This window comes from Adiantum capillus-veneris, chromosome 24 (assembly GCF_014529385.1).
Source record: "Adiantum capillus-veneris isolate H3 chromosome 24, ASM1452938v2, whole genome shotgun sequence".
Lineage (NCBI taxonomy): Eukaryota > Viridiplantae > Streptophyta > Polypodiopsida > Polypodiales > Pteridaceae > Adiantum > Adiantum capillus-veneris.
Genome location: NC_140954.1, coordinates 103,632,708 through 103,646,486, shown reverse-complemented (window position 1 = coordinate 103,646,486; position 13,779 = coordinate 103,632,708). Strand labels below are relative to the sequence as shown.

The window sequence follows — 13,779 nt, the reverse complement described above, 5'->3', positions numbered from 1 at the left end:
CATTACTTTGTTCATACAATTTGGATCAAGAGCTATTCATCCTACCTTCCTGGTAAGATGATTGCAAGGTGTTATTGAAATAGCATTAAACCTCGGCTCTGAGAGACAGTGTGGACTATACTTAGCTATGTTTGTGTGGAATGTGAGCATTGCAAAAGTGAAGGTGCAATAAGAAATTTGTGCATCTCATTTGTCTGTTGGACAGCTTGGTCTGACTCTTTTTTATGGCTAATCATGTGTGTTAGTGACAGTAGGAAGGTACCAATATCTGAGGACATATGAAACTGAGAGATTGACACTTTTGAGGGCGGGAACTTGACAGAAGCCCCTCCATCTCCTTCCCCTCAAGGGGAATGATTTTCCATAATCATACAAGCATAGAAGTCATACATCGTGTGGAGGTCTTTCTTGAAGGCTCAGATCTTCACCATCCAACAATTTAATAGCTCTACTAGCAATTCGTAATCCCACTCTTGAGGACTCGAGGGTATGGGAGTCCTTGCAGACAGAGGGAAAGGATGCCGAAGGGAAGTCAAGTATATAAACTTGCATATTCAGATAAAAAAATCGCTTCTTGGCTTTGCAAAAAGCCGAGAATCGTGTTTACCGCTGTAGCTGGTGTAGTAGATTCTCGTAGAAAAGATGGCATGAGGAAGGTAGAGCTTTTCAAGAGAAAGAGATTGTGTTTCGAAGAGGGAGAGAGCCAGAGAAGCAGATGGCACATTTTTGCAAGCCAACAATAGCATATTAAGAAAAGTGTATTTTTTTAACATTTATATAATCTCTACACCTCTTGCCCCCACTTAATGGGGCAGCCTGCTGTATTGGATAATGGGGATGAGCTAGGGCTGATGCCCACCTTAAACCCTTATCTAATGCCATGTCCACAGCTATCATTATAAAATAATCCATTCAGAGGCCATTTGTAAGCCATTTTAACCCCAGAAAAGCATGCTAGAATCACTATAAAATTTCCAGTGGCTTTTGAATGTTCTGCAAGCCTTCTAGCTTTTCCAGTGTCCAGCATTGCCATCTTCACGAGGTCAGTTATTAGCAGTTATAAGCTTTTTCCCCCCTGTAGACTAGAGAGAGAATTTCCGCAAATTTTGTATTTTAACCAAGCAATACTTGCTATGCGTAATCAAAATGTACTTTCATGCTTGTGATTCATTTGTGACTCATCAAAGTTAGATTTTGATCACACACAAGTCGGTGGTTCTCATAACCAGAATATACTGTGCTCAAGGGGGTTTTTATATGTAGTCATAACTTGATTAACGATTCTCCTATACTGAATATATTATTGACGCTTGGATAGGTGGGCTTTGTAACAGCAATCTGCTTCACATGCTTTCTAATCAGGGCAGTTGTGGTAAGCTTTCAAGAAATTTCACTAGAGGAGTGTATGAAGGCTTTGTAATTTTGCTTTGAAGAGAACTCTTGAGTTTTGCTTGGCTTGGATAACTGTAGGCAGCATGGGCTGCCTTCAACGACATGGGAGATGTTGATTCCTTATACCACCCAATTCTCAATCTTTTCTACTACTTGGTAAGGCCTTCTAGCTATGTTTGTTCTTGTCTTTTTCACTCTCTTAATGCAATGTATTCCATGGATTTCTTTGATTGGGCCAGTCTCAATACTGCCTCTTAGAAAGATGTCATTGAAAGTAGTACACAGAAAATATCAAGGGCTCATATTGAACCTTTGTAAGGAGGTTATAAGGGACGGTTGAGGCAGGTAAAAGATGGGTGCAAATTTTGTTTTCTAGTTCAGGTAGAGCGTCTCTAAGATCACTCCAAACAAGGGTAGCAAGCAAGATTTTGATGCTAGCACAAGAAGGTAGGACACATTTTCTGTATGGTTTTCTGCATTTGAAAAACATACCCCTCATATATTGGCAAAAATCCCAAAATGCCCTTGAATTTTTTCAATATTTCCAAAATATTCTTGTTAATCCTGTAGACACCTTGTTTTTTTTAAAAATTTTTATAGCAAGATTGACTATCAGCCAATAGAAGATGAAATGGCTCAAAACTAGACACAAATGCCTCTATTTGAGAGCCCATTAGTTAAATTTTTTGTCTAAGACAAAGAAAGATCTCTATGGTGAAAAAGGATAAACTATGCAAAATGTGGGGCAATCCATAAAAAATCGATACGAGGGTATATTGGGAATCTTTAGAACTTTGGTATTATTTTGGGAATTTCCACAAAGTTTAGGGGTATTTGTTAATTTTCCCATTTCTATATATATGTCTGTGCATGTGTGTTGTTTATGTATGTATTTCACATGTGCACAAGTGCGTATACATAGGCTATCAAATGGATGTATATGTAGTTATCCACACAAACCGACACATATACAGACATTTGTTTGTGCTTATGAACATATTAAGTCACTGAAGTATTAGTTAGTAGATATATTGACGTATCTCCTTGTGTTTCTTGTGAATGAATCTACGATGCTATCGACAGATTGTTGAGATTATTCCAGCATCACTAGTGCTGTTTATATTGCGAAAGCTTCCTCCAAAGCGAGTCGCAGTCCATTATCACGCTATTCGATAGGTAGCTTCAAGTTCTTTGGAAGAGCATTTGAGCCACGGGATTATTGTAACATTGCAGAGTCTTGAGCCACTGGTTTCTGTAACATTACAAGCCCCCATTCTTTTTATTGAAACATGTATCAGTGGAATTTTTGACCCGATCTTTCAATTTCCTCTGTAGGTAATAGTTCCCTTCAATGTGAAGCTGGAGGGCTTATTGATTTGTACATGTTGGTGAGAGATTGGTTATGGACATGTTTGTTTGTGTTTTGTGCATGCATGCATAGTTGGAGAGGGAGGCGCTATAAGATCCCGTTCCTCGCAATTAAGAGTTATATTTTAGAGTGTTTGACTATGGCTCCAAAGTGTCTTTCTAAAGTGATCCAAGCTGTGTAAGCATTGTTACAATGTCAAGATAATGTCTTTGCAAAGCTGAGCCTTCTAATATTGCAAAGAAGGTAGATCTTTGCAAAGACATGCTGTGATGAGGCTTTGCGAATACTTCAAGATCTGAATTGCTGTTACCATCCATCAATTAACTGGAGACTGCTTGGCCTTCTACAGGGCCTTCTTTTTTAGTATCCTTTTTTTTCTCTCCTTGTTTGAGTTTGCATTGATGAAATATTTTTGGCCATTTTCATTCTTCTTTTGATCATGCTTAAACTATGTCTTAGTTTTGTAAATGTTGTTTGGCCCAATGAAAAAATTTCCAATTTCGGTAAGCTCTAGAGATCAACCCTCCTTTCTTGAAAACTAATGGAACAAGTCATGGTTAGAGTAGATGCGCTCATCTAATTTTTGATCATAGATCTAGGTTTTTGAAGTCATCCATCACATTTAGGTTTGCATATTCAAACTTTCATGCCATGAGTCTAGTATGTGAACCACCTTATGATGCCCAAGCATGTGCTATGTTTTCTTCTAGATGCACAATGTTTGATTATTTGACACTCAATACCAGGGATCGTTTTGGGCTACACAACAAATTTCCCCAGCCTACTCATTGGTCATATCGGATCGTGCTATAAGGTGCATGTTCACCAGAGCTGTTTGCTAGAATTTGTAACAATTTGGCTATGCATACATGGATCTGGGTATCGTTTTAAAGAACAAACTTCATTTCTTCAAACCACATTTCAGTCCACTTTGACTTGTGATTATTTTTTCTAATGAATTGTGGCATCTAACCTTTCCTTCTTGGGAACTCTCTTTAAGTTGTAAAGCACTGATTTTGGGGGCTCTCTTCAATGGTCTATTGTGCTTAGTCTCTCTTAAAGTAAGAAAAGAATTTTGCCAATAACTTAAGCCTGGTATGCATTCCTCTCGGCATCTACATGCAATTTTGACACATTTCTATGTGTTCTATTGTTTCCTATGAAGCTAGAAAGAGAGAGTGGTATGAGATGACAGAGGGGTTAGGAGAAGGTAGAGTAAAGTTAGAACATAGAGCTTAAGCTAAAGTGTTGACCATTAACAAGTATGTTTGGAGGCCTCTTCAATCAACTAATTTCCTTGGACACTCTCATTGAATGATAGAACTTGTGGTTTGTTCTTATAGTTAAACGAATGTCGCCCACTCAATAAGCTATGTTGATGTTATGGATAGGGATTTTATGTAGATGTGTGGAGTTGTTTGTTGATCATGTAATGATGCTTATTTCGAAACTCAAGACATGTAGAGATTTGTGAGAGGGCAAGGGTTTATTGACACTCTTTTGACATGCAACCATTTATGATTGTATTGTATGCACGTGTGAATACTCATGCCTATGGCGTGTTAGAATAGGTCTTAGAGGTGGAGAGATATGGATACAAGTTTGACAAGTTTGTTTTTTTGTGATATTGAAAAGGTTGCTATTTTTATCGGCCTTATACAACATTGTCTTGTTTTAGGAGGCCGGTTTTAGACGGTGACGGTATGGCTCATGATTATGCCAACTAAGAGTCTGTCAGGCTCTGAAAATCTTGTTATGTGTTTTTGAAAGAAAAGGAAAGGAAACGAAAAGAAAAGAAAAGAAGTAAGATGATAATATTAGTATATACAAATGATAATCTTGTCGCCTTCTTAGAGTGAGTCGTCCTTGACGAACATGTGTCAGAGTGCTTGGGAATAAAGCACCTATGCATAGCCGTGTAGTGTGGCTATGATGCTGATGGAGGATATGCATAGGGAAACAAAATGTTGTGCAAGAGATAGGTGCTGAACAATATGTTCAGTGGTTGTTGGTGGCAAGGTTCCCTGGAAGTTGCGTGGTCTAAACAGTAGTAATTGGAGAAGACGCGCTCTGTGTTTGATTGTGACCGGCAAAAGCTTTGATGCTGACGGTTAGGTTGCTTTTTGGCATTGTTTGGGTTGCCATCAAAATTGCTTAGGTTTGAATTCGCTAGGAGAGGCATCGTGAAGGCGAGGTTGTTTGGGTTGCCATACCCATTTGACTGTTTTTGGATGTCGAAGACAGTGGTCCATTGGGTTAGATTGTCCCAACAGCGGTGAGCAATTTGTTGGGGTTGAAAATCTGTGTAGGCAATGTAAGCTCACTTTGTTTTGGTTGGTCGTTTAGGTATCCACAATTGCATAGGCTTGGTTTTCATGATTGATTTCTTAATCCATATTTTTTTGACCATGGCTGTGGAGTATCGTTGAGCTGGTGCATGTGGCGATGGTAGAGGTTCCCGTACATGGTCCGTTTGTACGAATGGCGTGGCAAAAGATTGGTCCTTGTGTGTCAGGAGTAAAGTGTTATCCTGCCAGTTTGGTGTGGCTTGATAAGTGCGCATCCACGACACTCCTAGAATAACTGCTTTATTAAGATGTTGATCTTCGACCACATAAAATTGATGCGGATAAACGCTTCCAGTAATAGTGATTGATAAATTTATGTGGCCCAGACTATCCATAATGCCTTTGTTTGCTACTTTGAACCCCATAGTGTTTGGCATTAGAGGTTCCTGCATGATTTTTTTGAAAGTGGAGTAGTTAATGACATTAGCTCTGACGCCTTTGTCCACTAAGGCTCTTTCGGTAGATCGACAAGTTGTAAATGAATAAGTAGATCCATTCCTCCTAACCATGTAGCTGTCGTTTGTATGGATGCTACCAGAGCATTCTCAACAACAACGTCTTGTTGTGCTTTCCTCTGGACATTTTGCTTGTTCTTTGCGTTTCAATATTCTGAATTTGGCTTCCTGTTGTACTTGTTTCCGAATGTCCTGTGCTTGACGTCTACGTTGAGTTGTTGCATGGAGTGTTGCGAGTTCGTCTATGTTAGCAGAAGAAGATATTTCTTTAATCTGTAGCCACTCGTCCAATTAGGCATCTCCTCTCCTGCTAATGTTGCAAGTTTGATGGCGCCATTTTGCGATATATCATGTATTACAAAAGGCCCCATTTCTTGCTTTTTAAGTTTTTTGGAGTGCTGCTTAAGGGTATACATGAGAACGTAATTCCCTTTTCGAAACTCCTTTCCAATCACGTGTTGATCATGAAAAGCTTTCATTTATTTTTTTTGACAATATATCCCAGCTATCGCTTTAAGTCTGGTTTCATCTAATTGTTCTAGGGTATTTAGTCTCTCTGATAGCTCATGGCCCGTCCATCCTAACTGTGTTGCCACTCTTGGGGATTTGATTAGGAATTCCAATGGTAGGATCGCATTAATTCCAAATATCAGGTTAAAGGGAATCGTACCAATGGAAGTTTTAAAAGCTACTCGGGAAGCCCATAAGGATGTGTGTAGCTTTTGATCCTAATCATTTCTTGAGTCGTTGACTATCTTGGTGAGCACGGTGCATTGGATTTTGTTGGTACTCTCTACTTGCCCATTAGCTTGCGGGTGATAGGATGCCTATTTGTGATGGACCACCATGAATTCGTCAAGGAGACTTTCAATGACGTCGTTCAAAAAGTGTTCCCTTATTTCTCACTATTTCGATTGGTAGTCCATATTCGTAAAGACGTTTTCGAAAAGGATATGAGCTGTAGTTCTTGCATCATTTTTTTGGGTTGCTTTTGCTTCCGTCCATTTCGTCATGTAGTCTGTTGCTACAATGATGTATTGTGCGTGAGTCCTGTATCCTGGAGGTATGATGGGATCAATGAAGTCAATGCCCCATTTGACAAAAGCACGTACGCCCATCATTGGTTTCAGTGGAATTTCATCTCTCTTTTGGGGTGGTTTTGTGCGTTGACATTCATCACATCGTTTGACATATGTCTCTACATCCATAAACAGGGTTGGCCACATATGCCTGAGTGTAGCACGAGCCTTGCCATTTTATCAGCAGAGAAGTGTCCCCCTGGCTGTTTTGAGTGTGCTTGATCTATGATAATGTAATATTCGCTTCTGTAGCACACAGCCGTAGTTGTTTGTCCTTTCCCCGCCTATACAATTGGTTGGCAATGAACAGATAGTGTTTGGCCTCTTCTTCGACGGTTCTCATTCTTGCTTTGCCCCATTTCGCTGGAAAGGTTTGGTTTTGTAAGTATCAACTATGTAAGCACTCCATTTAGGTGCTTGTACTACGCGAAACATGGTGGCATGTTCGTGGGGGTTGCATTATACAACTATCGCAGGATTTTACATATGTATGGACACTGTGTTCCATGTTTGACCACTAGACGTCCAACATGTTTGAACATGTTCTTGTTGTATCTTTCGGCTGTACACATAGTCTTAGTATCCCATCCTTACAGTGTTTGTATAACCGTCTTGCTAAAAGCTGGAGATTTCGTGTTTGATGGATAATTGATGGTTGTCTTTCTATCTGCAATGAGCCAATTGTGAGTAGAGGAATGACCTCTTCGCTTCATCTCGGCACCATTTCGATGTTAAACAAATATGAATGAGGAAGATCATCATCGACATCCTCATGTGCTTCCCCATGAAATAGTCGTGAAAGATGATTTGCTCTTTGGTGTGTGGTTCCCTTTTTTACTACCACCGTGAAGTCAAACTCAAGCAGCAGTATAAACCAGCGAACAATTCTTCCAGTGTTGCAAGGTTTGTTTACTAGATACAGTAGTGCTTGATGATCCATGAAGAAGAGAAACTTGTTTGCTAGAAGGTAGTGTCTAAATTTCTTGACAGCATAGATCATTCCTAGACCCTCTCTTTCCGTGGTGGTATAATTTCTCTCTGTGTTGTTTAGTTGCCGACTAAAGTAGCAAATGGGGAAATCCATTTTCTTCTCTCCTGGCTGGGCTAATATGCACCCGATGGCATAGGCTGATGCGTCCACATGGACATGAAAGATTTTGCTCCAATCAGGGGCTTGCAAAATTGGAGCCAAAGTTATCTGTTGCTTCAATTTTTGGAAAGCCTGTTCACATTCCTCCATCCATTCGAGCTTAGTTATGAGGACGTACAATGGCTTAGCTATTACAACATACATATATATGAAACGCCTGTAGTACCCGCAATGCCCCATGAATACTTGCACTTCTTTTATCTTTGTTGGTCTCGGTAGAGCAACAATTATTTGTACCTTTTCTTGATCAGTTTAAATTCCGTTTTTTGACACAATGTGGCCCAAAATTCTACCTTGTCTTACCATGAAGACGCATTTTTTTCGGGTTTAAGCAAATACGATACGTTCTGCATTTTTCAAAGACTTTTCCCAGATGGGTGATGTGGTCACTTCATCGATGAGAATGAACACAAAGATCATCCATGTAGATCTCCAGAAATTGCCTGAGATATTCTTTGAATGCGTGGCTCATTAGTCTTTGAAATGTAGCCGGGGCATTGGTCAAGCCGAAAGGCATTACCCTATCGGCAAATACACACCCCTCTGTCGCAAAAGCTGTCTTATACTGATCTTCCGCTTTGATCATCAACTAGTTGTAGCATGAGAACAACTATAGGTCTCTTTCCGTGCTACCCTCTCAATAACATGATCGGTTATTGGCAGTGGATAGTTATCCCTGATGGTGCCTGCATTTACCTGTTTGAGGTTTACACAGACACGCAGTTCGCCATTCTTTTTGGGTACCACCGCAATCGGGGACACCCAATCAGTGTGCTCCATCTCATAGATAAACTCAACGTCCTTCAGTTTGTCTATGTCCTCCTTAATTTTCTTGGCAAAAATTTCATTGTATGTGTAAGGATGTTTTCTGCGTGGTTTGGCATCACTCTTAAGGGGAATCGTGTGCTGACAGATCTCATGATCTATCCCCTTTAGATCTTTGTATGACAATGCAAGGACATCTTTATATCGTCTGAGAGTATCGACTAGAAGTTCCTCTTCCTCTTCAGTAGGGTCCGTGGCAATGTATGCTCCTCACCTGGTTCTGCTAAGTTGATGCTTTTGGTGTTTTCAGGCCCATCATATGAAATTCCTGGTTCTTTGGGATCTCGTTTGGGTTTTTGCACCACGATCTTCCTATCCTGAATGGTATACTTCTTATAGTGGGAAGGTGCATTGAATTTATCATCATTTGATTCCTCATTAGTTTCCGTTTCTGTTGTCCAAACTTCCTTCAAGGCTTGCTTCAATTCATTGTATTTGACTTTGCGTTCCATTTTGGACAACTTAATCGATTTTTTGGTATCTTTCTCTTTTTCTGGTTTTTGTGTGTGCTTTTTTCGATTTGGTTTTGGTTGAGTCAGGTTTCATGTATTTCTTTGATATCTTGTTCTTGAGGGAGTCAGTCGCTTCTACTAATCTTAAGTACTACGTTTTGTCAGTTAATAGAGGTATTGAGTCCTCGTTGTGCTTGTTTTGGTTGTTTCTACGTTTATCTCGATATCTGTGTTGTCTTCGAGGGTTTTGGTTTGGGAAATGATAGTAGATCACCCGTCGATCCTTCCATTTGATGCTATGACTTGAGCTACCAGACAGCTCGTCGTCCGCGTTATCCTCTAGCATCTTATCCGTCGAGTTTTGAAAATCTTCTTCATCCGTTTGGTCAAGGTCTCTTACAGAGGTTTCGTCCACTATGTGTCGGCACTCGGCCACCCCGTCCTTGTCAGGGACTTCCCCCTCTGTTTTCAGAGTTAGGTTGACACCCATCATCTGGAATGGAATGATATCATACCCTTCCTCATCATAGAATTTGGTGAGAGTCACCTCGTTTACACAAACATCAAGAGTAGCTAGTATTTGTTTCCATCCAAAAGGTTCGAACATCTCTTCTGGAAAAGGCTCTGTTATGTATGCATCATCTTGTGCAGTCCTATCAAGAATGCAGTTTTCTTTTTTAGACTTCCATATTTCGAAGCTTCTCCTGTCCACTGGTGAACTTTGTTTTGTAGCTAAGCCGGTATTCCTCCTTCTTGGTCAGTTGTGAAATGCAAGTCTTCTCATGGGGTTCTTTCTACGTCTCTAGAGCTATGATCAGTGACACTAATTTTCGTAGTGTCATCCTTGTTCATGAGATAGATATAGTCGTAGCCCCAATCTTACACCATTTTGAGTTGACGCATGAATGGTCTGCCCAGTATGATGTCGAAATTGCTGCTCTCATCAAAATTGATAATAGCGAATGTGTGTTCATATGCAATTCCACAAGAGGTTACTACTATCTACTCCAAGATGCCTATGGGTCTTTCCAGATACCCATCTGCCAATTGAAGTTTCATTCTCGTCTTTCTTAGAGCAAGTTTTCCCCATTTTTTCCATATGGCTTTGGTAGCTATGGCTATTCCAGCCCTGCTATCCAAGATTGCTATCGACTTAATCTCTTTGTACTCCACCGGTAGGGTAGTATTTCCTTCACCTTCACAATAATCCCCTACCTTGTTTACTAGTACTAGCTCATGTTTAGTTTGTTTCGAGGGTTGTGCCTTTAGTGTGTTTGGAGAAACCTCGGGTGAAGGAATTACCAGCCCTATTTTTTTCAAAATTTTCCCGACCTCGTTCTAAAGATGCGGTTTGATATGCAGTAACTCTAACAGAGTTAGTGCACAATGGATAGGGGATGACATCAGCTCGTGAAGAGTTTTAGTATCCATCATCTTAGGATTGGCTTTCCATTGAGATGGGACTTTATTTACCTCCGATCGAGTTTCAATATTACCAATAAATGAAGGTAAAGTCTTCAACGACTGCGGTTTACTGTCTTTCGATATTGCTGTGCCTGCATTGCTATACAATGATATGATGTTATTTGGGTAGAGCTCATGCTCCAGGTGGATTTCTGGGATAGGAGCTGACACAAGTGTGACACTTCCATCTTTTCTATTCCTGATCTGTTTCCATAGCTCTTGAGGCCATTGTTCTTCTACCTCCGGAATTGGTAGTGGTACTTGAGAATGCGTTCCATCTATTGTATTGGCTACCACCCTTGTATCCAATGGTGTTTCGTCTACAGGATTTGATAGGTTACCTCTAACTCCTGAATCTTTTCTCGGATTAGTACCTCGATTTTTGGAGCCGTAGGAACTGATGGTTCCATAAGTGCTTGAGCGGCTTGGATGAGCTCCTTGCACATCTTTAGCCTCTCTTTCTCATAGCTTGGATGAGGGTACGTTAACCACCTATCCTCTTGGGTTTGGTTAGGCTTTAGCCTTGTCTCGTAAGCTTTCAGCATTGCATCCAAAGGTTCGAACACCTTGTCTACCAAGACTAACCCTTCTGATGGCAGATCCGATGGTTTTTTTAATCTCGTTGTTGCCCTTAAGGTCTCTTTCCCTTTGAAGTTGTTCCTCTTTTTTCAGCAATTTGGTTTCCAAGGCCATTTTTTTCTTTTCCCTTTTGGCTTTCATCTTGTTCCGTTTTGCCTTCCAGGATTTTCTAGGGGTTCAGACGGACAAGTTGTCTATCTCTGTTTGGCTGGTTGGGATGTTCCTTGCTGCCTCATGTGCTTGAGCTCCAGTGACTGCGTTTATCGGAATGTTCGGTTCTGTTTCTGATCCACTTGAGCTTGGCACAATCCCCATTTTGTTCACGGTTGCTTTTCCTTTGTTTTCGGGGTTCTTTAGACAGTGTGGAATGAGATGGTCGGTCATGCATCCGTCACACAATCCGAAAAGTTTCACCCATTTTCCTTTGTTTGGACAAACTCTAGCCCAGTGATCATTGCCACATTCGTAGCATGGTGCTACAGGTGATGGAGAAGCTTGTGGAGCTCCCATTGGTTGTCCTGTTCTAAAAGGGTAGCCCCTAGGTTTGTAGCCCTGATTTTCCATGAGCATGAGCATATTCTCATCGACCAAATAATGGTTTTTAGTTGGCTGTGCTATGTATGAGGGCTCGGGTATTTCTTCTGGAATTATCCCTGGATTATGTCCCTCTGGAGCATATGCATTTCCATCAAATCCCCTCTTATAAGTATTGTCTGAATCTTCTCGATATGAAACTACTTGGACCATACTCTAATCAGAAGGTGGTTCTATGGGTTGAGAAATCCTTACCATAGCCCTATTTTCCTGGGATAAGGGAGGTTGATGGCCCAACACAGGTTGAGCTTTTTCCTACCCCAAGATTGCGTTATTTGGCCCCACTTGGTACCTTGGAGGGGGTGGAAGTTGTTGCCCCCCATGTGGTCCATATTGTCTCTCTCTAACATAGTTTTGATTATAGAAACATTCGTGAGTTTCATGGTTTGTCCATTTTTGTTCTGTAGCACACCATTTCAATATTCGCTGTGCGTTTACTCCTGACCTTTGTTGCCACTGGGTTGGATGATCTCCTCCACAAGTACCGCATTTTTGGATGGGCGGTTGTCGTGTGTTTGGGTTCGTCCTGTTTCCTTGGTTTATCCTCCTGATCACTTCCTCGATCATTCGATCAACGTCCGGCACAGTTGGATTTTGTCCTCCCAATTTTATCGTGGAATCACTAGTGGTTGAAGAGGGGCTATTCATCCCCCGATCTGTGTCTTTAGTCACCTCCCCATATGCCTTGCAGTTGTCTACAAGATACAATGCCTCTTTTGTGACTTGCTCAAAAGTTACACATGCCTTCAAGTGCAAGTCCTTTTTGAGCGTGTCATTTCGCAATCCTTCTATGAAAAGGACTGATAGTCTTTCATTTTGAGGTAGTTCTCGAGAAGGGCGTCTTTCTATGTACTGCTTGAAACGAAGCGATGCTTCCTTCACTTTCTCTTTTTCCTTTTGCCTAAATGCATAGATCTGGGAGACAATGTTATGCTTGATCCCTCTTTTTGAGAATTCCTCAGCGAATTCTCGGAGAAGTTGCTCAATACTTGGGAATTCCAAGCTGTTTAATGGTTGGAACCAAGTCAAGGCAGTACCTTCTAATGTCAACCCAAATCCTTCATATTGAGTCTGGAAATCAGTTACATGTTCCGCTCTCGACACTTGTTTGAAGATTGAAACATGGACATACGGATCTCCGGATCCATTATACTTTTTGGGTACGCATTTTTCCACCTGAGATGGTCGCATACGTCTGGCCTCTTCAACCATTTTGACAAATCCTGGTTCGCCTGGTGTGGCTTCTCTAGGTTCATAATCTCCTCTTGGTACTAACAGTGGTATCCTATCCGCTATACGTTCATCAAGTCGATCTCGTGTAATAGTCGGAGGGATTCCAGTGGTGTAAGTAATGTCAGGAACAGTACTGTCCCTATGTGTGTTCATGAAAGGTCCTGTTTTTGGGACTCGTTCATGTCCATAAGAATCCTCTACCCTGGTTCTCTAGGGGCTCATGGTTACAGTCTCAGGTCTAGTGTGCGTAGTCATGGTTTTTACCTCTTCTGGATTTACATAATATTTGTGGAGTGGTCCTCCAAAATATGTATATCTCTCTATCTCCTTTCGATCCATTGGAGAGTACTTTCGGCCATACTTGTCCATTATGACCACCTGAATACTTTTGCCCTCCGTGTACGTGTAAACATACAAGTTTTTTTGGTCTGTCAATTCTTTGATGCGGGGCTCATCACATCTGTAATAGAGTGTTTGTTCTCCATTATTGAACTTATAAAGCCCCACATATGTGTTATCTGTGCTCTCTGTCTCATTGGTGCGTCTGAGTACCGCATTTTGTTTCTCCATTTTGGGTGGTGCATCGGCCATTTCACTATCTATCTTGTCCTTGGTGCCGGTCATTCCCCATTTATCCACAATAAAAGGGTTATGAACCACCAGGTACATTACTCCCTCTCGGTTGAAATATCTATCCCCGTCGTAATCAACATCTACAAGGTCTCTGAACTCATTCGGCTTATTTTCCAACTTAACACAGTAGCGGTCCATTCCATCCTTATAGATTTTGGCCTTAAGCACATTTTCAAATTGAAACTTCAAATACAACAATTTTACAT

General features: G+C 40.9%; 1 protein-coding gene across 2 annotated transcripts in view; it reads left to right on the top strand.

The window, feature by feature from the left end:
- Positions 1 to 3,075, top strand: part of LOC147426880 (tobamovirus multiplication protein 1-like) — a 51,497-nt gene extending 48,422 nt beyond the window's left edge. For both annotated transcript variants that reach the window (XM_086498912.1, XM_086498913.1), the window contains exons 9-11: positions 1,319 to 1,372; positions 1,471 to 1,548; positions 2,476 to 3,075. In XM_086498912.1, the coding sequence (XP_086355038.1) occupies positions 1,319 to 1,372; positions 1,471 to 1,548; positions 2,476 to 2,568 (225 nt within the window). In that variant the 3' untranslated portion in view covers positions 2,569 to 3,075. The remainder of the gene's footprint in view (positions 1 to 1,318; positions 1,373 to 1,470; positions 1,549 to 2,475) is intronic.
- The last annotated feature ends 10,704 nt before the right edge of the window (positions 3,076 to 13,779 follow it).